The 25,868-nt window shown below is 50.4% G+C and overlaps 8 protein-coding genes across 11 annotated transcripts; 4 read left to right on the top strand and 4 right to left on the bottom strand.

Annotated features, from left to right (window-relative positions):
- Positions 1-842: 842 nt before the first annotated feature.
- Positions 843-2,568, bottom strand: FOIG_05030 (uncharacterized protein; the record flags this gene model as incomplete). Its single annotated transcript, XM_031203404.1, has 3 exons — positions 843-955; positions 2,328-2,352; positions 2,482-2,568. 3 exons carry the CDS (start codon positions 2,566-2,568, stop codon positions 843-845), a joined length of 225 nt encoding a protein of 74 aa, XP_031066983.1.
- Positions 2,569-3,245: 677 nt separating this feature from the next.
- Positions 3,246-4,223, bottom strand: FOIG_05029 (uncharacterized protein). Its single transcript, XM_031203403.1, has one exon. It carries the CDS (start codon positions 3,999-4,001, stop codon positions 3,636-3,638), a length of 366 nt encoding a protein of 121 aa, XP_031066982.1. The 5' UTR covers positions 4,002-4,223; the 3' UTR covers positions 3,246-3,635.
- A 162-nt stretch (positions 4,224-4,385) lies between these two features.
- On the top strand, positions 4,386-9,622 carry FOIG_05028 (uncharacterized protein). 2 transcript variants are annotated; one of them, XM_031203402.1, is made up of 3 exons: positions 4,386-5,068; positions 5,216-5,269; positions 5,321-9,622. In XM_031203402.1, exon 3 carries the CDS (start codon positions 5,393-5,395, stop codon positions 8,780-8,782), a length of 3,390 nt encoding a protein of 1,129 aa, XP_031066981.1. In that variant the 5' UTR covers positions 4,386-5,068; positions 5,216-5,269; positions 5,321-5,392; the 3' UTR covers positions 8,783-9,622. The 2 variants fall into 2 exon arrangements, with proteins under 2 accessions (XP_031066981.1, XP_031066980.1); XM_031203401.1 differs by having other exon boundaries at positions 5,216-9,622.
- A 593-nt stretch (positions 9,623-10,215) lies between these two features.
- On the top strand, positions 10,216-14,890 carry FOIG_05027 (uncharacterized protein). Its single transcript, XM_031203400.1, has 2 exons — positions 10,216-12,132; positions 12,205-14,890. The coding sequence occupies exons 1-2, from the start codon at positions 11,427-11,429 to the stop codon at positions 14,589-14,591; spliced, it is 3,093 nt and encodes a 1,030-aa protein (XP_031066979.1). The 5' UTR covers positions 10,216-11,426; the 3' UTR covers positions 14,592-14,890.
- A 14-nt stretch (positions 14,891-14,904) lies between these two features.
- On the top strand, positions 14,905-17,531 carry FOIG_05026 (histidinol-phosphatase (PHP family)). The gene is made up of 3 exons (XM_031203399.1): positions 14,905-15,259; positions 15,311-15,853; positions 15,913-17,531. The coding sequence occupies exons 1-3, from the start codon at positions 15,098-15,100 to the stop codon at positions 16,135-16,137; spliced, it is 930 nt and encodes a 309-aa protein (XP_031066978.1). The 5' UTR covers positions 14,905-15,097; the 3' UTR covers positions 16,138-17,531.
- On the bottom strand, positions 15,832-20,291 carry FOIG_05025 (histone deacetylase HOS3). The gene is made up of 2 exons (XM_031203398.1): positions 17,614-20,291; positions 15,832-17,565 (listed from the first exon to the last, which is right to left on the bottom strand). The coding sequence occupies exons 1-2, from the start codon at positions 20,014-20,016 to the stop codon at positions 16,471-16,473; spliced, it is 3,498 nt and encodes a 1,165-aa protein (XP_031066977.1). The 5' UTR covers positions 20,017-20,291; the 3' UTR covers positions 15,832-16,470.
- A 231-nt stretch (positions 20,292-20,522) lies between these two features.
- Positions 20,523-24,241, top strand: FOIG_05024 (uncharacterized protein). Of its 2 annotated transcripts, XM_031203397.1 has the most exons (5): positions 20,953-21,140; positions 21,252-23,202; positions 23,258-23,510; positions 23,560-23,666; positions 23,716-24,241. In XM_031203397.1, exons 2-5 carry the CDS (start codon positions 22,872-22,874, stop codon positions 24,015-24,017), a joined length of 993 nt encoding a protein of 330 aa, XP_031066976.1. In that variant the 5' UTR covers positions 20,953-21,140; positions 21,252-22,871; the 3' UTR covers positions 24,018-24,241. The 2 variants fall into 2 exon arrangements, with proteins under 2 accessions (XP_031066975.1, XP_031066976.1); XM_031203396.1 differs by having other exon boundaries at positions 20,523-23,202.
- On the bottom strand, positions 23,529-25,807 carry FOIG_05023 (queuine tRNA-ribosyltransferase). Of its 2 annotated transcripts, XM_031203394.1 has the most exons (3): positions 25,565-25,807; positions 25,229-25,479; positions 23,529-25,175 (listed from the first exon to the last, which is right to left on the bottom strand). In XM_031203394.1, exons 1-3 carry the CDS (start codon positions 25,646-25,648, stop codon positions 24,263-24,265), a joined length of 1,248 nt encoding a protein of 415 aa, XP_031066973.1. In that variant the 5' UTR covers positions 25,649-25,807; the 3' UTR covers positions 23,529-24,262. The 2 variants fall into 2 exon arrangements, with proteins under 2 accessions (XP_031066973.1, XP_031066974.1); XM_031203395.1 differs by having other exon boundaries at positions 25,229-25,807.
- Positions 25,808-25,868: the final 61 nt, after the last annotated feature.

Genomic DNA, 25,868 nt, shown 5'->3' with positions numbered 1-25,868 from the left:
TTTCAAGAAGTGATAGTTCACCGAATCTAGCGAGGCGAGCCGCTGGCGGCCTCGTCTCAGGAGGCACTGCTGTCATTAGCCTTTGCCTAAGGATGGACGGTAGAGCCGGATGGATCTTTGCTGGGAAATGCAAATTACGCTACCGAGTTGGCTGTCTCTCAAATGTTTCTCGAAGGGACACTCGTTTCGTTTCAGGCAGAGTCAGCTACTGACTGACATGGGCTATAAACATCAGGTCAGGCAGGGAGACGTCCGCCAATACCCACAAGACAACGCTTGCTTGGACCCGTATTCAAGAGCGGTAGGGCGAAAGCAACCTGGACGGTGGTGGTGATGGTGGAGGCATGTAGGTGAAAGCCGCTTACACGGGCGATCTGATAGGAGAAATTGTAATGAGACGATGCAGTTTCCACAACCTGGGAAACGTCTGAATCAGTTTTGGTCATCCGGGTCCATAAGGAGATGGATAGAGATTAAGTGAGCACGTAAAGTCTCTTGGCAACGAAACCATCACGATGAATCAAGCCAAACCTTGCCTGAGCTGGCCAAGAAGAAGCGGTAGAAACAAACGGAGCGGATACTCGGGAGAGAGAATCGAATCACTGAAGTTGAGATCGCGTCAAACAACGCGACCACCAAATTGGCAGCTGCTCATTTGAGATGCAGGGGGGCTTGTTAAATTGCGGCCAGATTAGGCCACGGACATCCCAATCTGGTGAGACCCTGGACCACTATTTCGTATTTCTGGAGCTGGAAATAGCCCATGATCGGCCTCTGCTTTGATGAAGCCAGAAGAAACTAATGATGCTGGCTGCTTCAGGTGAATGCTAGGAGAATTTCAGTCAGTCTATCGATTCTATCCGCAGACGGTGGACGGAGTTGAACAGATTGTTATGCAAAGTGGCTGAGTATTTCACAACAGGGCGGAAAGAAGGTTCACGGAACCAATCTCCGTCTATCATGCAATAGCAGAATACAGATATGGACAGCACAGATGCAACTCTAGATAACTTTGTTGGCGCCTATTCTATGTATAGGTATAGAGCACCACGCGCCGACGGTTTGTGGGGATAGAGCAAGACCAACAGCCGAGAAGTAGGCCGACATGGGACGAAGTGGGAAATACGACGGTAACATTGAAAGACAGGAGTAAGATAGATTAGAGTCAAATGGCCTCTGAGTTAAATTGAAGATGGCGATCTTATGCATATATGTCAGTTGTTAACGGGGTGGATAGCCAGGACGCTCGGGCGAGAGAGGTGCCATAGAGATAAACAAGATGATGATTGCCTCTTTTAAAGACGAATGTCAACATCCTTAGCCAAGCTTATCCAGGATGACAATAAGCATCAAGGAAAGATCTCGGAGTCACCTGTAGATCATCGAAGGAGCCCGTGACCAAGGATCATTTGAAGTTGACAGCCCGAGATGAGAACGGAGTTTAACAGACCAGGCCAACCCTAAATTGAACTGATCTCTGCATATCACAACCACAACACGAGAAAACCATGTGTGAAAGCACACTAAGAATCAGTTCAGTAGAGATTTGCGCGTGAGACATTTAATACCAAGAATTATTTGTAAACCGACGCGCAATCTCGGGCGCTCAACCAACCGAACCACAGCATTTTTCTGTCCATAAATTCATTGCATTTTCCAACGCCCACGTGGAGTTGTGGAATTCGCTGTTGCACAGAATAACACGCTGCGAACCAACCAGCACAAGATCATCGGCATCATCAACTCAATCGAGGTGACGGCGGACGTTGTCTGACCCTTACTCATAGGGCCCCGGTCAAGCCACAGTCACAATCTATTGTCAAGTTATTTCGCTTGGACACGGAGAATCTCGAGTCAAAGACATGGCTTGCAAGACCGGTTGATTGTGTCCGATATATTATTATCATCATTCATCCGGACCAAGTCAAACCCAAATGGTACTTTCTTTTTCGTATGAAATCGCTCATGTTGATTGCAAGGAAGAGTCTGAGCACAGAATGACGGAGCCATGTCAACCAGGCCTGCCAGGTACCGACAATCAGTCTCCAGTCTCGCATGCCACGGAACGGTAGGGAACAGGGTCGTGATGATTAAAGGCTTAAGCCCCCCAGGTCCAAGTGGCGCTGCCGAGACGAAGCTAGCCGTTGCTAAGACTTTGCTCAAGCGGGTCTTCTTGTGTGATCTTCAAGTGCAATTGGGCTTTTCCCCTGTCGTCAAAAATCATGTCGACTCCATCACAAGTCGGTTCCTGGATCGCGGCGCTATCCATGCCACGGGGTGGCCCTCTTTTTGGGCCCTGACTATTAGTACGGGAACAGGGAACGTACCAAGGTGTCGCTGGCCGGGAGGCTGCTGATTACGGTTAGCAGTCGATACACGATCAACCATTGATCGGTACCTTGTTATTAATAATAACCACACATGCTGAGAGAGTACCGTAGGGAACAAAAGCTTGTATCGCGGCGTCGTGCTTCCACTCACGTGTGAAACCTCTCTGGGTGGTTGCACCAGCTCTCCCACGCGCTGTCGTTCACCATCCAGAGTTTTTCGTTGGTTAACAGAAGCCATGGTCAAATATTGTAGAACAGCAGCCACGAATAAGACTCATGAGTCGGGTTGGACAAGAATGTCCCTGTTCGTGATTAAGCAGTTATGAACTGCCGATGATAACGACAAGGCGTGTAGATTAAGTCATAAGCGAGATCATTTTTGAATGCATTGAATCTATCACTACCGTCACATCGCCCCTTTGAAGATTTTCGGTACGAGGGCCACATGTGGATTGCGGAACTGAGTTGTGAATTGCGATTTGACTTTGAAGTTTGTACACGGGGAAGCTTTCCTGTCAGATTATCTGTTCAACTCGGAACGTCTCCCGTGTGAAAGGAAGGGAGAAGCAAAAAGACTGGAGTTGTAAAACGTGCACGCGCAAGCCTTCGTAATGCTCGTAATGCAGATGAATACGATGAGCATGTTGTACGTGTCAGCGTCTGGGGTCGTCGATATTTGTACTGAGCTAGGCCATAGTAGTCTGCAAAATCCGAATCTGTCCAATGAGAATACTCAACTGTGATACTACCCCTTGCAGTCCAGGGCTCCATCAAGCTTTACACTTGTCTTGTCTCCAAACTCACACAGCTCTGCATAACCTGCACAACTCATCAACTCCATCACTGCATAATGATTAGCATTCCACAAGCTTTGAACTGGCTGGCTCCCCGGCAGATGAGAGACAGAGCCAGTGTTTGGGACTCAACGCTACGACATGGTCCGTCGATTTCCACCAACGACGCCGCCGTAGCATGGCCTGCGCTGGGCAAATCATGTCACTGAGTGTTTGCTTTCTGCTTCACCATTGCCCTCTAGCATACCGGTTCTCCAACGTGCAACACCATATTGGGGCCGCATTACTGAGGAGAGGAGCTCCGATTCGCACTCTATAGCTCGTCTCGTTACTGCTGACGGCAGCAGCCAGAATGAATTGAGTCAACTGTGCCGTGCCCAGGCATTGATACCATTATCTCTTCGATGGTGTGCCGCTGTAACAAAGCAATCTCAGCCACACCCTGGCTCTTCGTTCACGGACTCAAAACCCCCTACAGGTACAGGCTGCACACCCACCAAGCCCCGTTCCGTTAGGTGCGCAATTTCAGGTTGGCGGTTGTGTTGGCTTTATGTGCCGCTAGACAACCCGCTATCGCAAGTAGCGTGGCTTGTTGTGCAATGGCAGTCCGAGGCTTGAAGGGGTTCAAGGAGTCTTTGGCGCCTCTGGCCGAAGCCGTCAGGAACCTTTCAACGGGTGCGATCAACGGTAGAAGGCGTTTGCGAATGCAGCCTCCTTGAGGAATACGGTTGGTTGGCTTTACGGTAGCTCCCGAGAGATTCCAACAATAACAGATGGAGGCGCTGAAGCATTCCCAGAGATGACGCTGCATTTTCTCAACTGAGCCATTCTGTGTCTTGCTGGTAAGAAAATACCTCGTACCAACTGTCTGGTACATTGCGTGTACAGCAGATTGGCAGCTGATCCCTCGTACCAGTTGCTCAGCCCTTGAGTACCCGTTCAATGTCAAGGGGGTTGATGTGGATGGTGTCCTCTCCTTTGTTCGTCTCTCCAGGTCCAGGTCCAGGTCCACCTGAAGTGGCAGTACGGAGCACGAAGCCGTGCTGGTCGCCCTGGCTCTGGTTCAGGTTCATTCTTAACGCTCAGTCAATGATCCGGGTGCTAAAAAAAAAAAAGACTGGTAGTGGAGGTCTTAGGTGTTGCACGAAAGGATGAGTGCCCGCTCACTATCCATCTTGAGTTAGGTGCATCTCAGTCCCAGTTCAGTTCAGGGCATCTGCACTCAGTGGCTCACTGACTGACTGATCCTCTCTCATCCACATGGACGGTGGACCCATGCTCGGTGCTTGGTGTTGATGTTGGTGGTCCTGGGTCACACCCCCTTGATCCTCGTCCCCTTGTCCCTGTCGTGTTTCCATGCCCTTCCCATCTCCCCATTCGCCTTCATTCCTTCCTTTCCTTCCATTGCCTGCTTGGTTACTGACTGTACTTGCTCACTCGCTCGTTGGCCCTGTCGCTGTCCCTTCTTTTCTCCAGCCTTTTCTTACATCTAGTACTTACATATCTTTACTCTCCTTCCCCTTCCCTCGTTTTCTCTCCACACCGACCTCACCTCCAATCGACAAGCATCAAAGGCGTCGTCGACCGTCACTTTCGATTCTCGACAGCGCTTCTGCGTCTGCAAGCCGATCCCTCGCGAGACCCGTTTACGACTTGATTCCCTCACACTCCTTTCACCTACCCCGAACGGAGTCTGGCTGCCAGTAGGACCTCTGGAGGTTCTAGCAATCTAATCAGCAAATGTCGACGTAACGATTGATTTAATAATATCCCTCGCCAAACCGACAATCTGCCAAGACTACGATACCTGAAGGAAGAGACTTGTAACGGATCCTAATCTGAACGACACGCGTCTGTTTTGAATCACATTTGACGATATTTCGTCAGTCACTCTTTTGAATTGATTTTGGAATCGCATATACATACGCTCTACGCAAACTATATGTGAGTTGGACTTTTATTACGTGTTGTATGGTTGTGGTATTCTGGGTTTCGACATCTGTGTGAAGGAATAATGTGATGAAGAAGAGGGTGGACGCCGGATTACACATCTGATCATGGCACGGAACGACGACTAATACCACTAAACAGATTACACTCGTTGACCTAATAGTCAAGTACATTCGCTGAAACTTATTCCTGACAGTGAGTCTGGCGATATAGAGACCGAAAGCTTCAATCTGACAATAGGTTCAGCATACTCATCACCCCCCAATTCGATCCTCAACACTGTAAATACTCAGTCTCAATCACCAAACAGTATCAACAATGCACGCAAAGAACTTCATTGTTGCCCTGGCTTTGGCCTCTTCGTCTGTTGTCGAAGCAAACCGACCGCGCATGTACATCCCTCGACAAGTCAAGAACAATGCTCCAGTCGCCCCAGAGAACCAACCAGCTCCTGTGATAGAAAGGCGGGAGCCTGCTGATTCATTCATCAAGAGCCTCATTGACAAGAACAGCCGAAAACAAGCGAGCCAGGAGGATGGCATTAACTTCGACCCAACACTACCTCTGGGCTTCAAGAAGTCTGGACCTAGTGCCAGCGCCCCTGCTCTCATCATTCAGCCAACAACAAGCGAGGCCCTCCCCGAGACCACCGAACCTGCTGTCTCTACCGACGCTCCCACAGAAGCCGATACTGGCATTCTCCTAGCCCCCAGTGGTATCGTCACATCAAAGACAGCAGTCCAGCCCGCTGAACCCGCCAAGACGACAGCAGCTGCGGTCAAGGAGCCTTCGACCGAGGCACCGAAGAAGGAGGAGACGAAGCCTGCTGCTACTTCCGACGTCGAGGCCAAACCTGCTACCACTGAGAAGCCTAAGGAGGAGACGAAGCCCGCAGCTACCACGGCACCTGCTGCCGAGGAACCTTCATCTGTCAAGACTCCTGAAAAGAAGCCAGTCGTCGAGACTAAGACCGAGGCGCCTGTCCCCGTCGAGACCGTGACCGAGCCCGCTGTCGTTGAAACCAAGACCGAGAAGCCAGTCGAGTCCAAGACTGAGAAGCCCAGTGCTACTAAGGGCCTTCTTGACCCGGTCGAGAGCATTTTGACATCCGTGCTCCCCGTTGCTTCCGACCCTAAGAAGGAGACTAAGCCTGCCGCTATTGAGACCAAGACCGAGGAGCCAGCAGTTGAAACCACTGAGAAGCCCAAGACTGAGCCTGAAGAGACTAAGCCTGCTGCGGTTCCGACCACTAAGGAAGGACTGTTGGACCCCGTTGAGAGCATTGTTTCTTCGGTTGTTGCTGATCCTGCCGACTCCAAGACCACAGAGCCTAAGCCAGTCAACACCGAGACCAAGAAGGCTGAGCCAGCCAAGACCGACAGCAAGAAGGAGACTCAGCCAGCTCCCGTCGAGACCGAGACCGCTAAGCCCGCTGAGCCGGAGACGACAAGCCCAGCTGTGGAGAAGCCTGCTCCCACTACCAAGGGCCTGCTCGATCCCGTCGAGACTCTGTTGTCTTCGGTTCTTGCTGATCCCGCCGACAACAAGACCAAGGACCCTACCCCTGACCAGACTGAGTCTATCTCTCAACCCGAGGAGACCGGAACACCCACCAAGGAGCCTCAGCGTGACAACTCTAAGCCTGAAACTGATGGCCAGACTCTCCCAGCCTTTAGCCCTCCCGCTGACAAGACCACCGCTGCCCCCAATGCTGGTGAGACTTCCAAGGACGGTATCCTTGATCCCGTTGAGACTCTTCTCAGCTCCGTCTTGCCCAACCAGCCTGATGTCAAGACCACAGCTCCTGAGGAATCTTCAGCTCCTGTGGACAGCCAGCCTACCTCTGCTGCCCCCAATGGTTCTGAGCAGACTGTTTCCGCTGCTCCTTCAACCGAGCCTGAGACTACTGGCCCTCCTGAGCTCATTCCTACCAGCATTCTGCCCGATCCTACCGATATCCTTCCTGTTCCTACTGATGTCACATCTGCTGTTCCTGATCCCTCAAGCCCGGTCACTGTTTCGCCTGTGATTCCTACAACCGTTTCTCCCCCTGAACAGTCCGAAAGTGGTTCCCCGGATCTTACTTCATTCCTTGACCCTAACACCAAGTTCCCCCAAACCGGCAGTGTTGGACCTACTGATGCTCCTAACACAACTGTGCCTGAGGTGACATCTGGTATCGATGTTAAGCCCGAGCCCACCAGCGAGCCTATCAACGGAACTGAGACTATTCCTAATGTTACGGGCGAGCCTCAGACCACTGGTGCCCCCGAGCCTACCGATATCAACACTGAGGAGCCAACAAACATCACCCAAACTGCTGTCCCTACTGGAGATGCCACCAATGAGCCCTCAGGAAACACAACAGCGCCTGCTACTGAGCCCGCCACTGAACCTGCCACTGAACCCGCTACCGAGCCTGCCACCAAGCCTGTTGACACAGCTTCTGGCTCTGTTCCTACCGGCAGCCCTGCCACCGAGACTGATGCGGAGACCAACGGCACTGCCACCGCTGAGCCTACCAAGCCCGCTACTGGCGTTGAGACTCAAAGCGCTCCTGCGTCCGAAGGCGAGCAGACCTCTGCTGTTGCCCCCACAGATGAGCAACCCTCAGTTGCGCCCACTTCGCAGCCTCCTGTTGAAACCGAGACCAAGCCTGAGCCTGAGCCTACTACTCTGGTTCCTACAGCTGCTGTTCCTGTTACCAGCATCCGACCTACTGCCACCCTCACCAACACCAACAACTGGCTACCTACCACCATTGTCTTCGAGCCTACGTCTATCCCCGCTGCGCCTTCGCAGCCAACTGAGACCTCAACCTCCACCGGACTTCCTGCTAACATTCCCCGTGTGATCCTTCCTAACGACCCCAACAAGCCTATCCCTGAAGGCTCTGTTCCCATCCAGCTGGGTTTCTTGTTCCCTTTCAACTACAAGTTCCTGGCTCGCAACACTGTCGCAGCTGCTCAGCTTTTCAAATACCTCCCCAAGGGTCTTGCTGATGCTGGTGGCTTCTCCAAGGACCGCATTCTTGTTAGCAAGATTGTTCCTCTTGACACACAGTCCCAGTGGGGATACATCACTGCTCTCGCCAAGATCCATTATCCCGAGAACATGATCGACAGTCTCCAGGCTGATCTCATTACCCCCAACTCCCCATTGTACAACAATGATCTTGAGATCGTCCGTAATCTGACCTCCGTCATCAACACCAAGATCGACATCTTTGGTGACTCGGATACCGACAACAACACCGACAATGGTAACTCGGATGATGGCAACAGTGGCAACCGCGATGTCTTTGGTAACAGTGGCGAGGGTGACAAGTCTGCTAAGCAGAAGGCCACCACTGCTGGTATTGCTGTTGGTGCCGTTGGTCTCAGTGTCATGTACGGTGCTGCTATGTTCTTGGTCGCCCGACGATACAAGCGCAAGAAGCAACTGGGCCATCGCCGTGCTAGTTCCATTGGCAGCAGCCAGCGTTCTTCTGAGATGCAGTACACCGGTAACGGCAGCCCTGCTCTCATGGGAGGTGCTTTGATGAGCCGTGACTTCTCAGCATATGGCGCAACACATGCTGAGCAAGGCCAGGTCCGTCCTGGCGGCCGTGACAGCCATGGCAGTGGACGCAGTGGTATGGGCAACTCTGCACGAACAGCGTACATTTCTGCGCCTGTTGCTGCTGAGAACTCTCTTGGATGGAACTGATCCAAATCATGCCCAGACGGCTGATCGCCTTAAAACCATACACCAAAAAAATCTATACCTTTTCACCAGTGCACCATTTTTCTTTTTTTAAACACTTCGATACCCTTCAGGTGGATTGTGATGACTACTCCTACCACTACGACGCGGTGATCAGCTAGTCACTACGAAAATCGCTCGACATGAGCAACCCCAACTCGAAATGTTTCCTTTCACCATGCTCTCTCTTCATGTTGAGACGACGATGCGGCATGTGCCTTGCTCTTCATTATAGACTTACAGGTCGGCTGCCCCGGCCCTACATCATTTTCCCCTCACGCCTAACGCCTCCAAAGGGGTAGAGCCCCCACGTCCCTTTTACTTATTCGTTCGGCTCCATCCTGGCGACCTGGCCAACCTTTTTTAATGCTCTTGACCTTTCTTTTCTCTTGTCATTGTTTATTGTATCTTGTCGTGGAGGAATTGAGTTGTCCATGTGTAAGAGGAGGGACGGCGAGGCAAGGGATAACGGGGAGAAGGTGAAAAGCTTGGCTATCTAGACAGGCGTTTCGGGACGGGACAGCAGACAATGAGAGCAGGTTCTGGATGATAGGATACATGTCAACTTGTATATAACAGGACTATTTTAGGTGTGTTTGGTCCATGACTTGTATGCCTTTTATCACTTCTGAGGAGAGCGATGGGAAGCGGTGGTGTTGTTCAGACTTTTCAAAACGTTAGAAACCAAAGAAATCCAATTAAAGAAAGAAATGGATACTTGTGAATGCTCTGTCTTGCCGGTCTCATACAAATGTTCGTATTGATATCTCCAAACATTGACTAGTCTGTCCTGTCTTACAGTAGCTTCAGCTCACTTGATTAAACGTGACAATCATCTATGATCTTGCGTGCATATTTAGGCCATGTCACTACCGTGATGCTCGCGATCCCCCTTTGGCGTGCAGCTTGCCAGGTTTGGTGTGTTGAGAGGTTACATCGTTGTCTAGATAAGGCTGATATGCCGAGTCTATTGGGCGCGGATTGCTCGGACGAGATGGTCTGCATGCTGATCACGGCCATTTTTACGTGATCTCTGTCTAATGGAATGATCCTTGGCTGAGCTATACCTGGTGACGTACAACTTTATCGCTAATAGACTTTTCATGTGTAAATGAGCGTCTTTTGACGGAGCTTCTAAGACATTTGCAGCGGGCTTCCCGCATGTGGCGATTGACTTGTTGAAAGAGTAATTTCCCCTTGCATTAAACCCTGACGGTCGGCCACGCTACGGCGACGGCGCCAACGGTGCGGCGCTCGGGGACTGGGGGTCAAGGACAGGGGTTGGTTAGACTCGATTCTCAGTCTTGGGAGCATTGTCTCGTCTCTTCTTGGATTCAGGCTTGTCAAGCCAGGTCAGGTTGATTATCAAGATGAGTCCAGACTCATCATGTGCAAACCCTGTATCTCGCATGATATATTATATTCCCTGTCGATGCCCTTAGCTGCTTCTTGACCTTGCGTGGGCAGACTACGGAGATTTTTGCTCTCTTTTGTTCCTCTCGTCTCCTTTTACTAACTTGATAAATACTAGCAACCCATTGCGTTCATCCGGAGTTCAGGGGCCGTCTTGAAGATTTTGACGCGTGGCGTCACAAACTATCGAAAAAGTTATTAATGGTAAAAGAAGGAAAGTGGGAGAAAAGGATAACATAGTTATATTGGACTCTTGGAGTTGAGAAAAAGCCAAGCGCCGGAGACAGTTGAATCTAAGAGTTCTAGACAAGAAGCGAAGCTTGGCTACTCCGGCTTCTCCTCTATGAGCCTGGGGGGGCAGTGAGCTAGAATAAGAAGAGGGGATATCAGACCAGTCTAGGTTTCGATGAATGATTTGCTTTCACGATGCTAGCTCAGCGAGTCTGCAGGTACCGTAGTTAGATCAGGTAACGGCGCGGTTATAACGGTGGACCAAAAGTTTGATGGCGTAAGCCTTGGACGGTTGATTCAGTTGAAGATGGAGATGCCGAGCTGAACTGAATTGAACTGAAGAGAACGATCAGATCAGCCTGTTAGTGAGTGTCAGCTTGTCTAATACTAGTTTGGTTCTATCCTGCTAGAGTCGCATTGCACTGCTCCTCTTGCACATGGCATGTAAGCTCTTGTACGCGGATGGTGGAGGTGAGGGGCCCTTTTCAGGGGTTGAGAGCAGTTTATGGACGAGGATACAGAGACTATCGACCCAATATAGCACCAGAATGCGGCGCTTAAGTTGAATATGTAAATGCATTATTTGGCGTGAAGGTTGTGACTGTGACTTTTTGAGGGGAGGTAGTATTTGTAGGTCGAAAGGATCTAGAGTGGCGTGGCGCGGCAACAACGAGCCGATTTAGACTGACTGACTGACTGACGTTTGCTCTTTCCTTTCCTCTGATATCTTGATGTATTCCTAATTCCTTCCTTTTTTACCTTGTCCATTCTCTCGATTACTACCCACGCTCGTTTCATACTTTCATTCGTTTCTACAGTTAATCATCACCAACTATTAATCACCGAATAACCTCACATCTCGAGGTTCACCATATGGATCATGTCTTGAGGCTTCTGGCCTAACTTAGCCTCTCTCACTCTCCTCTTTCTCTTAATAGGTCTTCAGTCACTGCAGTGACAAAACATGGCTGTACCATGGAATTCCATGGGTATGCCACCGTCTGACGCCGATCGCGACAAGATCGTTGTTGGTCCGTACGACGACTCTAGATATACAGCATCATCATCCGGCCTTAGTTATATCCGACATCCTTCCTCACAGCCTACCAACTCTACAGCCCGTCTAATTCCTCAACCTCTTCTCTCGCCGCCCATCGCAAGGGTATCACCTGGTCCGAGGAGCCCTTCAAGTCCGCGCAGTCCAGCCAGTTTCCAATCTCTCAACAGTCCCTCGAGTCCTGGCTTTCCTCTCAGTCCATTCTACCCGCCGAGTCCAGGTCCACTACAGAGGGGGCAATTCCCTAATTCTCCTACCAGCGATGGCTTCAGCTCGCCGCGCATGTCTGGAGCAACAGCCGCCACAGACCCTCGACTATCGACCAAGGCATCAAATATGATGGAAACAGTTCTCGAGACGCCTTACTTTGACACGCCGCCTCATACACCTGGATCGTGGGGCGATGCAAGCCGTGGAACCGATAATCTAGATGCTACAGAGGTCTCCCTCAACAATGGCTGGAGACCTTGGTGGTTGCGCCGAAGAGTAACCAGCATATTCATTAGCGCGTCCATAATGTTGGCTGTAATTGGCGAGGTAGTGATGTGGTGGCTTTCCAATAATGAAGTTGACAGCAGCCTCAAGGGTCTGTGGACTTTTGGACCCGTTGTTGGTGAGTGATCGTCAGGGTCCTTACTCTGTGTGGTTGGGATCTTCGTCCGTCTAAGTGCTCACATATACCAAGTTGTTTCTATTATGGCCATCCTATGGGCACGAGTCGAAGCTCAAGCATTGCTTTATATGCCATGGATTGTTCTCGATCGCCGACCAACGACTGTTGACGAAACTCGCCGCAAGCAAGCTCACCGAACTATTCTACTCGACTATCCTAGCCTTGGGAGCTTTCAAGCATTAACTAAAGCATTTCGAAACCGCCACCATCTCGTCGTTGCATCTATCGTTATCAAGCTTCTCCTGCGTGCTCAGATCGTTCTTTCTACTGCCGTCTTTCACGCTGAAATTTATGTCGACAGCACTACCAGACTCCGAGCCAGGCTTGGCGTTCTACATGCTATGGTTGGCGTCTTCCTCATCATCTCTGGCGTCCTTCTTCCTATGTTGTATCATGCGCCATCGCCTCGAGGTATTGCGCCTCGAGACCCTACTTCTCCCGCCGGAACTGCGGCACTCCTAACAAGTAGCCAGCAATTTCTCTCACGACTATCCGGAACTGGACATGCAGATATGAATGCTGTTGCTGGTAGGTTGGCAGGCTCATGGTATACGACAGAACTCACACAACCCGGACGTCGACCCGAGGAAATGTTTCAGCTGAGACAACATGGCGGAGGAAGTGGTGCCCTAGGCATGAACCCTTCCAACCGACCTGAGGAGGCCACGGGGACATACCAGCCATGGACACAAGTCACCCGAACCAAGCTCATCAGTATTGCTACTTCTGTTGCGTTGATTGTTGGAATCTGTGTCATTTATAACTTGAAAGGCAATGAAAATGGCCTAGAAGTCGATGATAGCATATTCATTGTTTGGACCTGTCTACCAACCATAATTTTTGCCGCTCTCGCCGTCTTCTGGACCCGAATCGATATCGACAACCGACGCCTGGCCCCGTTCTTGAAGCTCACCAACTCGAAATGCCGATTTCAGGAGTCTTTGGGGCTGACGTACATGAACGAGTTTGGTTTGCGTACAGCTGGAAAGGCCATGAAGAACCAAGATTGGGCCGTTTTCCTTGCCAAATGCACTTCGATGCTTGGCTGGTTGATGCCAATCTTTACTGCGGGACTGTTTGCTGTTGCCCAGATGGCACAAAGGGCCAACCTGGAGCTTGGACCAGAGTCGCAGTTTGTATCGACAACTAAATCGTTGAGCACCGCCATCGACAGCGATACAATCGAAAATGTGCTCCTGAGAGAAACTCCCAAGTACCCGAGATGGACATGGGAGGATGTCGCTCTTCCAGCGGTTTCGCTTGTCGATCACCCAAGCGAGTGGCCACTTCCAAACACGGAGCTTGTGGCCAAAGTCCCGAGCCTCAGGGGCAAGCTCACCTGCGAGACGATATCTCTGTATGGAGGTGAGGGTGTGGATTGGCAATGTGTACCATTGGGAGGATCCACGAAGCAACCCATCTGCGGATCTGATCAATCTCGAACTGCACTTGTTGCGTCTTCATGCTCACAACTCTCCTCCAAATACTCCATCAAGTATATTTGGGGTAGCTGTTCAGATGACGGTATGATTTCTGTCATGATGTGCAATCAATCGGTTGTCGAGGTTGATGTCTTGACAACATTCCGCACTGAGGACCTGTACATCAACTTGAATGCTATCCCCATTGTGAATGCATCGAGTGAGACGCCTTCGGATGTGACGGCGGATATCACGAGTGTTTATGAAGCACTTGATAACGTTGGCGCTGATAACAAAACCATGAACGGACTCGATGCATTCTTCCGTACTTTGGTGCTCTCAAGGTTACAAACAACTTTAGAGCGTATTGCGATGCCTGAGAGACAGAATTCAGTTTCTCAAGCCATCCGCCAACTGCATGGAATCCTTGCCGCGCAGGCAATCAATAGCGACTTGATACGACAGCCCTTTTCATCTAAGCTCCGTGCTCGTGATGATTCTCCAACCGATATTCCAGCCTCGGTTGATTATGTTCTCCCGCGTCTGATGCAAGGAAGTGTGCAAACCTTTGTCCTCATCGGGTTACTAGGCTTTACGCTCGCATTCGGACTCCTTTCGCTACGTACGGCATCTCGTGGGACTCTGACCAAGAGCCCTGGTAGTATTGCCGCTCAAGCAAGTCTTCTTGCAGACTCAACACTGTGGTGGCGCTTACCAGACGGAGCAGAATGGATGGAAGATGACGATTTAGCGCGATGCCTTCGTCGAAGGACGTTCCATCTTGGGTGGAGCAAGGGGGCCGCGGGAACCCGAAGCTACGGTATCGGGATCGTGCAGGACGAAGGAAAAGCAGCGAGACCACCAATGGTCTCGCAAACAAGTGCTGATAAGAGCGGGGGATTGGTTCCTGGGCGATACATTAGTATGGCCCCTGGGGTATACTCTTACGGGGATGTTGCGACATATGAAAAGTCGTAGAGTGACACCCTCGGTATAGATCTTGAATTATTTAGTCTTGGTTAGTGGATTTCGGGAATGCGTGGCGTTGGAAGGAAGCGATTGGTTGGGAATCATGAACTTGTTGGTATATCTACAACTGTACATGAACTTGTCAGGGGCTAAAATTGGTGCATCATCTTGTAAATACACGAAGTGCAAAAGTGCAAGCTCTCCAAGGCTCGGAAATGTCTTGGCAAGTAGTGATCGAGTATTCGTGCATGTGTTGAAAATAAGCCTATTTGAGTAACCAGAAACTGGGGAATTGTGGAGACTCTGCCCAGCTTTAGCCATGGATTTATCAAGTTTGAAGCGTCTTGAAATTGATGAGTCTTTAAAACTCAACCACTCGTTTACATGGTAACTCCTGATGATGCTAATTTCAAATTAAAAAGCATTTGGTGACCTGAGATTCGTGTTTGTCTTCCTCTTTCTCCATCTTTTCTTTTCATCTTCACATCGCAGTCTAATACGCAATTCAACATATCATGGCGTTTACATTACACTCACATTCTGGCGAGTTCTGCCCTGGCCATGCCAAAGACCAACTCGAAGATATTGTCAAACATGCTATTTCTGTTGGTTACAAGACCATTGGGTTCACAGAGCACATGCCTCGCTATGATCTACGCGATCTCTATCCCGAAGAGGTTTGTATCACCATCTAGCTTATCAGTCATACACTGTCTGACATAACACAGCTCGATAACCCTCAAGCTGCTCTAGAAGCTCTTCCCCCTCGTCATGAAGCATACCTCGTGGAAGCTCAACGTCTTCAGCGCGAGTATGCCTCACAAATTCACATCCTCATTGGCTTTGAGGCTGAGTTCATCCGTCCAAGCTGCGCAGCACACGTTCGCAAACTCGCTGAGCATCCTATCGTTGATTACTTCATCGGCTCAGTGCATTATGTCCATAACACTCCCATTGACTACAACAAGGAGATGTTTGCCACAGCCCGCGACGCAAGCAGTCGCAAGACCGAAGAATCGCTCTATGAGGATTACTACGATCTTCAGTACGGCATGCTTAAGGAGCTGCGCCCGCGCGTTGTAGGACACTTTGATCTCGTGCGGTTGATGAGCGAGGATCCAGCCCGGGATGTTCGGCAGTGGAAGGGCGTCTGGGAGCGCATTCTGCGAAATCTGGCTCTTGCGAGGGAACAGGATGGATGGCTTGAGGTCAACAGCGCGGGACTGAGAAAGGGACTTGCTGAACCTTATCCTGGTAGGATAATTGCCGAGGTAAGTTGACACCATCTCATCATGTGGGATATACCCGAGTAAAAGCTAACTAGTCACAGGAATGGATTAAGATGGGAGGAAAGTTCACTTTCTGCGATGACAGTCATGGTATCGCACAAGTTGCCACCAACTATGCCCGAACAGTTACTTATCTCGAGAGTCTGGGCGTCAAGGAGGTTTGGTGTCTCAAGAGAACACCTAACTCTGGCGTGGATGGAACGACGAGAGCTACTGTTGAGGAAGTCAGTGTTCCTCTGAATGCGTTCCGTGAGAATTTCCCATAAAAGATACATATGGTCGGGCTATTGGTTTAGAATAGAAAGCCATAAAGTCATAGATTAAACAGGACTAGAACTATAGAGCAAGACAAGAAGAGGTCTGATCCAGAAGGAAGAGGAATAGGGTATCGCGAAGAAGAAGAAGAAGAAGAAGAAGACTACATCCAGGCATGAGAAGAATGTGTTGTAAAGCTCTGATAGAAAAAGAAACACCATGGCAACAAAACTCGGGCATCATCTCCCACTTGTATCCTACTCTCCAGAGCAGTGATGTGAAAGATCTGACAGCCATTCGCCATATATCAGAAGAACAAATGTCCAACAGAAGTAGCAGCATCTTTAATGCTGAGGCGTCTCGGGAATCTCCTCGATAGGATTCGGCGGGTTTGGCTCTGGCTTAACACCCTGCTCTGCGGCCTTGGGCTCATTGGCTCCCTGTCCCGGGCGAGGGGCAAATGGAATACCGGAAGTGTATTGGAAAAGATTGCTCTTCTTGGCCGGGCTAGGTGTCGCCACAGGCGTTTGCTCAGATGGAGTTGGTACGTTAGGTGGAAGCCACTTCAAAGGCTCGCTCTGAGCAACGGGCTCAGGCGCAGGGCCTTCGGGTTGGTAAGGAACAAAGATATCATCTGCATCCGTGCTAGGGTGTACGGAAACAGAGGGGATGGCAGGAGAACTCAGGGGAGGAGACATCAGCTGAGTGACTTGCGCAGTGGATTCAAAAGCGTATTGCTCTTGTGAGGGAGACATAATTCTGCTCGAAGAGGCAGTGGTAGGCGGTGAAGGGATGCGGGCATTGCCCGGTGCAGGTTGAGTAGGAGAGATGTCTTGCGTCTCGACGGAAGCACTGACGGAGGTTTGATCGTGGTTAGTGGCTGATGATGAGTGCTCAGTACTGGAAGATGCTGTGGCAGGCTTGTATGTGATAGAAGATTCTTTGCCCTTAGCTTTCTCAGCTTCAAGGCGAGCTCGCTCTTTGGCGTCCTTCTGAGACTGGGTGATCAAGTTGATACGAATCTTCTTCATACCAGAGGTGATGCTGTCAATGTCATCGCCACCCATGCCAGATGCACCGTCCTTCTTCGAAGCCTTGGCTGGCGACTTGGCTTTCTGTGTAGCTGTGGCAGGTCGCGAAGGGCCAGCGGTAGTAGTAGCTTTCTTGGTACCCCGAGGTGCTCTGGGTGCAGGCTCCTTGCGAGGGGCGGTAGAATTCCTTGCCTTCTTGACTGGAGGATTGGTGCTGGCAACAGATTTCGTAGCCATGGGTGAGTTGGGGACTGTACGAGCGTGCTCCACCACCTCAGGCTGATCTGCTTCGCCTGGTGATACATCTCTTGTTGTGAGGGATGGCGGGATCTCACTAAGACGACGACTGGTCCTCCTCACTGCCGGTTCGCCGCTATTCGTTCTCGAGGGAACACCGCGCGCAACCGCCTTTGGAGAAGTTAGCTTTGCTTCATCACATGACAGTCTATAACCAACCTTGTCCGAAGAGATGGGAGCAGCGCCCATTGTTCTTCTGCGGCTTGTGGGTGCCTTTTCAGTAGTTGGATCAGGAGGAGGTGCTGCCTTGGCTCGTCTCTCACGTAAAGACATGCGAGAAGTTGGACGCGAAGAGATAGCAGGAGGGTTTGGGTCAATGCCCATGATTATTGATTGGCGATCTCGTCTCGCTTTACTTGCCTCTGCATTCAGTTCCTCAGGCTTGCAGCTATCGGTTTGACGACTAGAGGGAATCAGGAGCTTGCAGAGCTCATGGGCTGCAATGGCCCAAGGAACTTCTGGCGGAGGTGGTGATGGAGGCCTGATCATAGACGCACCCAAATTGGACAAACTACGTCGCATCTTGATGGGATCTGAGACCTTAGCCGTTGATGCCTGTGTTGGTGAGAAGTAGGTTGGGAGGGTAGCGCTCTGTGGCTTCTTGGCTGGACCATTTGGAACCTCCATCAAAGCCTCAAGCTCATCCAAAAGGGATGGCGACCACCATGATGGGTCGTAAGCATGAACGGAGTCCAATGACGGCTTTTGCTCGAAACTGTATGACGTTTCTCCTGAAAGGCATCCAATCTTCTGTCCCATTTCGACACCAAGACGGCCAACATTGTCTGGCTCTTGAGCGTAAGTTTGATCTCCAGCGAGTCCACTGAGATGACTTAGGATACCAGAGCACAAAGCTCGATCGCTATAGCCGCCTTCTAGCACGCTGATAACTCGACCATCAACGTGAAGTCCCTCTTCAGCCGCCAATTTGACGACATCCTGGGCAATACGGGCATAGAACTCTGTCGGCACGTTGACCTTGTGACGCTGCATTCCTGCGCTCTCCCATTCACTGGCATCAAAGCCAGCAGAGAAGAAGATGGCAGCCTTTGGAGGCAAGTTTGATTCTCTTAATCGCTCCGCCTGGTTCCTGAGGTAGTTTCTAACCTTGTCCAAGAGCACAATATACCTGGTCTCGTAGAGTTTCCAGAATTCCTCCTCGGACTTCCAAGGCTCCAGATGGACATTCCAAACTGTCTGTCCGTGTGCATTGTCGATACAGATACTGGCGCTCCTAACCTTTTCTTCGTCGCCCATTTCACACGGATACGAGTTGATGTCGTGCAAGCTGAAGTAGCCAATTGAAGACTTCTTCCATGCTGCCGCATTCTTGGCAGCATTGTTTCCTCGAGAATTGTGCTGCCATGTAATAGCTTGAGAACCATCACCATGGTGAAGATCAAAGTCAATGATAGCAGCATGCGTGAGCCCGTGGTTCAGAGCCGCATGCATGATACCAACATGAACATTGTTGACCCAGCAGAAGCCCGAAGGATAGGAGGCGGAACAATGATGACCGGGAGGTCGCACGCCAACGAAGGCCCGCTGAGGTCCGGGACCGAAAACAGTGTCGATGGCTTCGCAAACAGCTCCCAGAGCACCTTCCATGGCGTTCAGAGACTCTGAGCAAAGGTAGAGATCGCCTTCGTGGAACTTGTCAGCTTTCTCAGCCCCTCTGTTCATCTGTGGCCTCTGTAGTTCCTTTCCCCCCATTGCAAGTTTCGATTCGGCTGCATCACACATCATCTTGAGCTCTTCCATCCATTTTGTCCCATGCACATTAACTACAGCTGGTGACAAGAGAGAAAGTCTACGTTCCGTCTTCTGTATCCGGAATGGAATGCCATGGATATCCTCAGCCTCTCTCTTTGGGTGAAGTGGATATTCGCCTTCAGAGTGTCTTCCACCCAAGCGGACATACGCTGCAGATATACCCAACACGGCAGCCTTAATTCTTTCTGGACGTTCGACGATAGTACTAAGAGCGGCACGAGAAGTTCGGGGTCGGGAGAAGCGATGTCCATAGACGGCATCGTTTAGCACTACGATCATCTGGGTTGGGCGAGTGGATGTTGCGCCATGATGCGCCTGCAGCTCGTCGCTCAGATTGTCATGTGCAATGGAAATCGCAGTTGGTCGAGGTTTCTCCAGCACAGGAGGAGTAGATGATAGAGGCGACTTGGCCTGAGTTGGTGATATATGATGCACCACGCTAGAACGTCTCGAAGGGGTCGAACCGGGGCCGATACCATTAGAGGAGCGCAACGAATTCATAGACGCCTTTCGTAGTAGTGTGGGTGTGTCCCGAGAAGCTTCGCGGCTCCGGGACGGGCTACGGGACAGAGCTCGAGCATTTGGTGCGGGCGACTGTGAAGTGCGACGACCCGATGGGCGGAAGGGAGACGCTGGTTCGGAGGAGAGGCGGGACGGAGCTCGGCCGGGCGAGGTTGAGATAGAGAGTTGGTTCAAAGACTGAGTCAAGTCGTCATGTTCGGGCTGTCTGAGGTTCCGTGCGGAAGACTGCCGCCGAACCGACAGCGATGGGCGGTTTGGCGAAGCCATGAGGCTGAAGTCGACGGATGAGGAATATCGATAAGACGAAATGGTATGAAACAAAGAGTAGCGGGGTTGATCACGGTAGTGGAGGTAAGTAAGTTGAGGGATGGGGCAAAGACGAGGTAAAGTCAGAGCCAACTGGCCCCTTTGGTCGCCTTTGGAATAGCTCCAGCTGCAGGTCCTCTAAGTCTAAGGCTTGTGCTTGGGCTTGAACCTTTTTGTGATCGATATGTGGATGTCGGTGGGTGACGTCTTTGCCCCCTTGTTCAGGGACCAGATCGCGTCTGGAGTAACGCGTTAGGGTCACGTGGTAGTAGTTTATGACGCTGTTGTGTTTTGGATATTACCGCATTAGGCGTGCTAGTAAATAACAGTGAGCTACACTTCCAATTGGAGGGGTTCACGTCGTTTATAAGAAATAGAGCAGATAACTGAGCGAGATTGTATTTTGTTATAGCGACATTAAGGAGAAGTTTCTCGGGTCTTTTAACCCACAGCAAAGTCTGTCGTGAGCGGAATACAAAATGACAAGATTGAAAAGACAGGCAGGTATCCGTAGTTACGGTAACAGTTCATCAACCCCTGAATGTTTGTCGCACAGAACGGCAGCAAACTTCTCGAATTCCAACTGCTGAGCGCTCTCTGACTATGAGATCATACTAAGGGATAACGTTTATCAGGTCTAGAATAATAATACGATCTATATAATATATAGTGATTCACATATTGCACATGTCAAAGTTTCATAGTAGCAGTGGTATACCCAGGAGCGGTGATTCGCGAATAAACCCAGGACTTGTATCCGTACCCGTGTGTACATTGTTGGTTTCTGTTCTGTAGGCTGCATGTGCTCAGACTGTTGGTTCGGAAGCTCTGAAGGATCAGATAAATTAAAGTCAGCGATAAATTACCTACCAGATCTTGATCGAAGCTTATCAATATGCTTGATTACCAGCTGAATGTCCAATAAACAAAACAGCTCATTGTCTTTCGTCCCCAGTATTTAGAGTCAACGGCTCAAGAATACGAGATCAAATGGTTGCCAATGACACAATCTCACAGACACCATTAAACAGACAGCACTTTGCCGTTATGTCGGCCAAGTCTAGAATCACCGCTGTAGAGATCATGTATGCACTCAAGCCCAAGCCCAGAGTGACATGGATGCGTTGACCCAAGCTCAACTGAGTAACCTGGGCGAGCAAGAAACGAAACGTTGGACTCACCGCTAACAAAAACAGCGAGTTTTCTCCAGTCACGGAAATTCATTTTTTCTTCAGTCAAGGTCCCTCGTGGCGCTCGACAACTGGACCCCTCACATTTAAAATGACCCCAGTCCCAATCACCCCATGTTGCCGAGACATTTCTGGTCCACTATCGACGGTCCTGTCTCTTTCGCTAGACTGACTTGCTTGAACCTGGCCTGACTTTGTTTCCGCTTGGTCGGGCGTTTTGAAGGATGCGCTACTACGCTGGGATGCGGATGAAAGCCGCTGTTTGTCTCTTCTCATCCCAACTTGCAGACATCCAAACGATTTTGAGGGGAAAACTGAACTGATGATGAGATGCCGACAACTCCGATTAGGCTTCAATAGACTGAATTGAGAGTGAGTGACACATGCTGCAAGCAACCGCCTCTGATCTAAAAATGAGCTCCGAGTATCCGTACTACCTCATTGTTAGGGGTCAGCAACAAAATGAGCTTTAAAATAAACTTCCCGTTATGACTAAATGGTTAAATACATAGTACCTTGCATCACAAACAGGGCTGAGCGATTTACGAGGTCATGTCCATCCATACCAGCTTCAGGTGGAGGAATTTCTTCGCTGGATCTATGACATATGCTGGTATGAAACTGAAGCTTCGAATCTGGATCAAGGCTGATCTTCGAATATTCTCCTCTGATCAAGCCACCGAGTAATAGCACATACTCATTGATATTGCTGCTAATGATGCAGCCATAATCTGTCCATCGGCAGGGGCGTACATTCTCTAGGCTCTATCCAACGATGTGCTCACAAAAACGCCAAAAGATGCTGTGCGATGCGGGCCCCTTACACTTCTCTCTTTTTCTGTGAGGAGACACAGCATTAGCAAATCGATACCCTTGATCTGCCAAGCCTGCACATTCAAACACATTGTTGACGTCTGCCCAGACAATGCGAGCGGAAAACGGCATTGCAATCTCTCCCAGACTCTCATCGTCCTGACTTTCAACGTCCTTGGGTGGACGTGCTGGGCTCTTTTTGCTGGGGCCACCTGAAGCCCTTGCAAAGCCTTGTCGACTTTATCTGGGCTAGCTCAGAGAACATCTCAACCCGAGTGGCTTTTTCCTCCACTCCTCTTTCGTGAATCGTCCCCAGTTGCAGGGCACCCCCGGTCTGCCTCCAGCGTCCGTCCGTCCCGTTGTAGCTCTGCGTCTAAGACGCGACGGACGTTGACCACCAAATTTCTGCGTGCAATTCAGAGAGATCCTGCTAATCACATCTCAGCCGCACCATGGCGCTCTTGCTAATTGGTCATCTTGGCCCAGAACACCTGGAGACTCTGCCTCGTGGCTGCGTGAAGCCCGGAGCTAGCTCATCACCCTGTCCGCAAGCTTCCTAGCGTCCTGTATGTCTGGAGTCTGTGTTTGTCAATCGAGCGAGGCGATGAGCCGACCCTGGAAAGGAAAGGGAAGCTCTGTTCAGCTCAGGTCGGCGTCGTGAATAAATTCCCGACTGTCGGCCCTTCATCCCCGAGGATTGCTTTTTGAAGGAATTGCTGTTTTTCGCTCATATTCATCTGTAGAAGTGACTGTCTTGCCTTGGACCTGACATCGACCCCTAACATTTCATATCTCGAATACCCAATTCTCACAATGAAGGGTGCTGTTCTTTCCGTCCTGGCCAGCGGTGCCGCTGCTCAGATCACATCGATGCCCTTTGCTGCCCTCGGTCTGGGTCCTCATGTCTTCCAGAACAACGCCATCAACCCTAGCGACCCCGAATACTCGACCTGCCAGCAAGCTGTTGGAATTGTCCAGGACTGTGTTTCTTCTGTTGGTGGTCTCGACGCTGCTGCGACTGCTGATCCTTCAGCCCTCGTTGCTTGCGCATGCTGTGATGGACGCAGTAACGCTGCTCCTCTTTACTCAGTCTGCTCCAACTACCTCGAGGATGAGGCTCCCGAGAACACCTCTCAATACGAAGGTGAGGTTTTCTTCTAGTTACCAGGGGAGGAAAATGTGCTAACAAGCTGTTTTAGCTTATGGCACTCTGTACAGCGCTTGCAGATTGAACGCCAGATGTACCGGCGGTTCTGGTGGTTCTGCCAGCGATAGCCGTCCTACAGCAACTTCAGATGATGAAGATCTCTCTACCATTACCTCTGCCACCAGCCCTGCTGAGCAGACATACGCTGCAGCCTGTTTATACATGCTCGATATCTTCACTTCTTGCACAGCTGAGGATCGCCAATTCACTGAGCTTCCTCCCAGAGAGCAGGCCGAGTGCTACTGGTAAGTTATTCACTTACACGGAAATTGACACAGACTGACATTTTATAAGCTGCCGTGGATCTGGTTCCCGCCGAACCTGGACCGATGAGCTCGACAAGTATGCTTCCACTTGTGCTGACTGGGCGCGAACAGGCGAGCCCAAGACCGCCTACTCTGGTATGTGTGTCACTTGAAACAATCCGAGCCTGAACTAACCCAACAATAGTCGCCAAGAACCTTGCTACTTTCTGCGACCGCTTCGACGACGTCTGCTCCCCCTCTGTCACCCGCACTCAAGACTCTGGGTCCAGCGAGACCGACGAGGCCAACACCACCGAGGACTCCGGTTCTCGCCAGACTGGCGCCTCTGACAACGATGCCTCAACTAGCGAACAGAACATGGGCCCCGTCACAGTCACTGTTCCTGCTCAGCCTTCCAGCACCGACAGCGGTAACAGCGCTTCTTCAGCTCGTGTTGGCTTCGGTGCTGTCCTCGCTGCCGTTGCTGCTCTGGCTATTGCTCTGTAAGAGCTCTTATGACGATTGAACCGAGAAGTGATGGAGTTTATTAATGAGTTTCCGTTTCCGAGAAGACGTGGTGGATCTAACGACTTTTCCGGGTTATTTAATGAAATGCTGTAGGGAAACTCGTGAACAATGCGCAGTCTTATCAGGATATCCTTGTTGGCATTTGAAGCGCCTTCGTATATAGAATCATATTCGTTATCCATAATTCACTTTTTACCAACGCCTCTTAATTGCTGCATATGCTTTTATTCCGATAAATCGACGTTGACCCCCTTCAATGCTCCAACTGCCCATTCGGGATACTCTGTTTTATCCGCATAAAGCCAAGCAAAGAACTGTCGCACGAATGTAGGGAATCGATCCTCCATAATGGCCTCCCTTATTTGTCGCATAAGGTTCAGTTGATAATAGACATTGTGAATGGTCAGTAGGTGCGCCGCTACCGTCTCTTTTGAGGCGTTGTGGTGGACAAATGCCCGAGTGACACCCATCCCTCCATCAGCGGTTGGCTTGCAGACCATGCAGTTGCAACCCTCCTCGACAGGCCCGAAATCAGTAGCGTATTTCTTGTTGCGGATGTTCAAGACGCCATGTTTTGTGACTGCATTGCCAAATCGGGCTGTTCTTGTTGGCCACACACAATCGAACATGTCGGCTCCCAGCGCAACGCTCACGACCAGATCTTCAGGGTAGCCAATGCCCATGACGTATCGCGGCTTCAGGTCAGGGAGCAGTTCTGTGCAAGCTGCTACAACTCTGCAATAATCAGCCTTGGCCTCACCACCACTCAATCCACCAATGGCGATGCCTGGGGTATCACGGGCCAGCATCTCGCGACAGCATTCTCGTCGCATATCGAGATCAAGACCTCCCTGAATAATGCAGAAGAGATTTTGGGACTCGGGTTTCTTGTGAGCTGCGATACATCGATCCAACCATCGCACACTTCGCTCCATGGCCTCGCGCATACGTGCCTTGTCAGGAGAGGTTGTGACAAGGACATCGTCCAGCTGCATCATAATGTCGCTGCCGATGCTGTTTTGCAGTGACATGGAATGCTCCGGAGTAAGTAACATGGGTGTTCCATCATGAGGGCTCAGAAATTCGACACCTTTCTCAGTGATGGTTGCAAGCTTGAGTAAACTGACCATTTGAAATCTATGAGTCAATGTTAGTTTGGAATATTCTCACCAATATAGAGAAAAACTTGCCCTCCACTGTCAGTCAGAATGTTGTGGTTCCATCCTTGGAGTTTATGCGCTCCACCTATCGCATCCAAGACCTCTTGTCCTGGTTTCAAGCCGAGGTGATATGTGTTGTTTAGACATAACCGACAACCAGTCTCTTCAAGCTGTTCAGGGGTAATGCCCTTTAGAGACGCTTGAGTTGCAACAGGCATGAACATAGGAAGTTGTACGACGCCATGAGGAAGAGTCAATATTGATGCCCGAGCTCTTGTTGTCTACGTTGAAATATGTGTATCAGTCTTAGACCCTTCGACCCTGGCTTCGACGGCTAAGTGAAGCCATCACCACTGTAAGACTCACGGAGCATTTTGCGACAAGCTCGTGCGTCAAGGCAGGTGACTTGTAAATGTTTGATGATGACGACATTCTCTTAATCGCTTGCATCTGCTTTAACCCAAATGTGTTACAATGAAAGAAGAAAAATAAGACAACGCTCTTCTCCTCTTCGTCGTGTTAGTCGCGTGACTGGGTTTTTCAATAAAATAGAAGTTGTATCGATGAGAGACAGGGTTTCAGTGGGGCTCAGTGCTGTCAGAAGAAGTTCCAGGCGCTGAGCTGATTGGCCAATGAGACGCTCTCCGGGCCATTATCGGTAGATCCCGCC

Source organism: Fusarium odoratissimum (assembly GCF_000260195.1).
Source record: "Fusarium odoratissimum NRRL 54006 unplaced genomic scaffold supercont1.6, whole genome shotgun sequence".
NCBI classification, from domain to species: domain Eukaryota; kingdom Fungi; phylum Ascomycota; class Sordariomycetes; order Hypocreales; family Nectriaceae; genus Fusarium; species Fusarium odoratissimum.
This window is presented reverse-complemented; position numbering and strand designations above follow the sequence as displayed.

What these genes read in the sequence shown, in the direction of transcription:
- FOIG_05024 (XM_031203396.1), top strand. Translation starts at nt 22,872, where the DNA reads ATGAAGGGTGCTGTTCTTTCCGTCCTGGCCAGCGGTGCCGCTGCTCAG. An exon ending in GAACACCTCTCAATACGAAG is followed by an intron (nt 23,203 to 23,257) that starts GTGAGGTTTTCT and finishes AAGCTGTTTTAG; the next exon opens with CTTATGGCACTCTGTACAGC. An exon ending in GAGCAGGCCGAGTGCTACTG is followed by an intron (nt 23,511 to 23,559) that starts GTAAGTTATTCA and finishes ACATTTTATAAG; the next exon opens with CTGCCGTGGATCTGGTTCCC.
- FOIG_05025 (XM_031203398.1), bottom strand. Translation starts at nt 20,016, where the DNA reads ATGGCTTCGCCAAACCGCCCATCGCTGTCGGTTCGGCGGCAGTCTTCC. An exon ending in CTCCCATCTCTTCGGACAAG is followed by an intron (nt 17,566 to 17,613) that starts GTTGGTTATAGA and finishes ACTTCTCCAAAG; the next exon opens with GCGGTTGCGCGCGGTGTTCC.
- FOIG_05028 (XM_031203402.1), top strand. Translation starts at nt 5,393, where the DNA reads ATGCACGCAAAGAACTTCATTGTTGCCCTGGCTTTGGCCTCTTCGTCT.
- FOIG_05027 (XM_031203400.1), top strand. Translation starts at nt 11,427, where the DNA reads ATGGCTGTACCATGGAATTCCATGGGTATGCCACCGTCTGACGCCGAT. An exon ending in GACTTTTGGACCCGTTGTTG is followed by an intron (nt 12,133 to 12,204) that starts GTGAGTGATCGT and finishes ACATATACCAAG; the next exon opens with TTGTTTCTATTATGGCCATC.
- FOIG_05029 (XM_031203403.1), bottom strand. Translation starts at nt 4,001, where the DNA reads ATGTACCAGACAGTTGGTACGAGGTATTTTCTTACCAGCAAGACACAG.
- FOIG_05023 (XM_031203394.1), bottom strand. Translation starts at nt 25,648, where the DNA reads ATGCAAGCGATTAAGAGAATGTCGTCATCATCAAACATTTACAAGTCA. An exon ending in AGCTTGTCGCAAAATGCTCC is followed by an intron (nt 25,480 to 25,564) that starts GTGAGTCTTACA and finishes ATTTCAACGTAG; the next exon opens with ACAACAAGAGCTCGGGCATC. An exon ending in ATTCTGACTGACAGTGGAGG is followed by an intron (nt 25,176 to 25,228) that starts GCAAGTTTTTCT and finishes ATTGACTCATAG; the next exon opens with ATTTCAAATGGTCAGTTTAC.
- FOIG_05026 (XM_031203399.1), top strand. Translation starts at nt 15,098, where the DNA reads ATGGCGTTTACATTACACTCACATTCTGGCGAGTTCTGCCCTGGCCAT. An exon ending in GCGATCTCTATCCCGAAGAG is followed by an intron (nt 15,260 to 15,310) that starts GTTTGTATCACC and finishes GACATAACACAG; the next exon opens with CTCGATAACCCTCAAGCTGC. An exon ending in CTGGTAGGATAATTGCCGAG is followed by an intron (nt 15,854 to 15,912) that starts GTAAGTTGACAC and finishes AACTAGTCACAG; the next exon opens with GAATGGATTAAGATGGGAGG.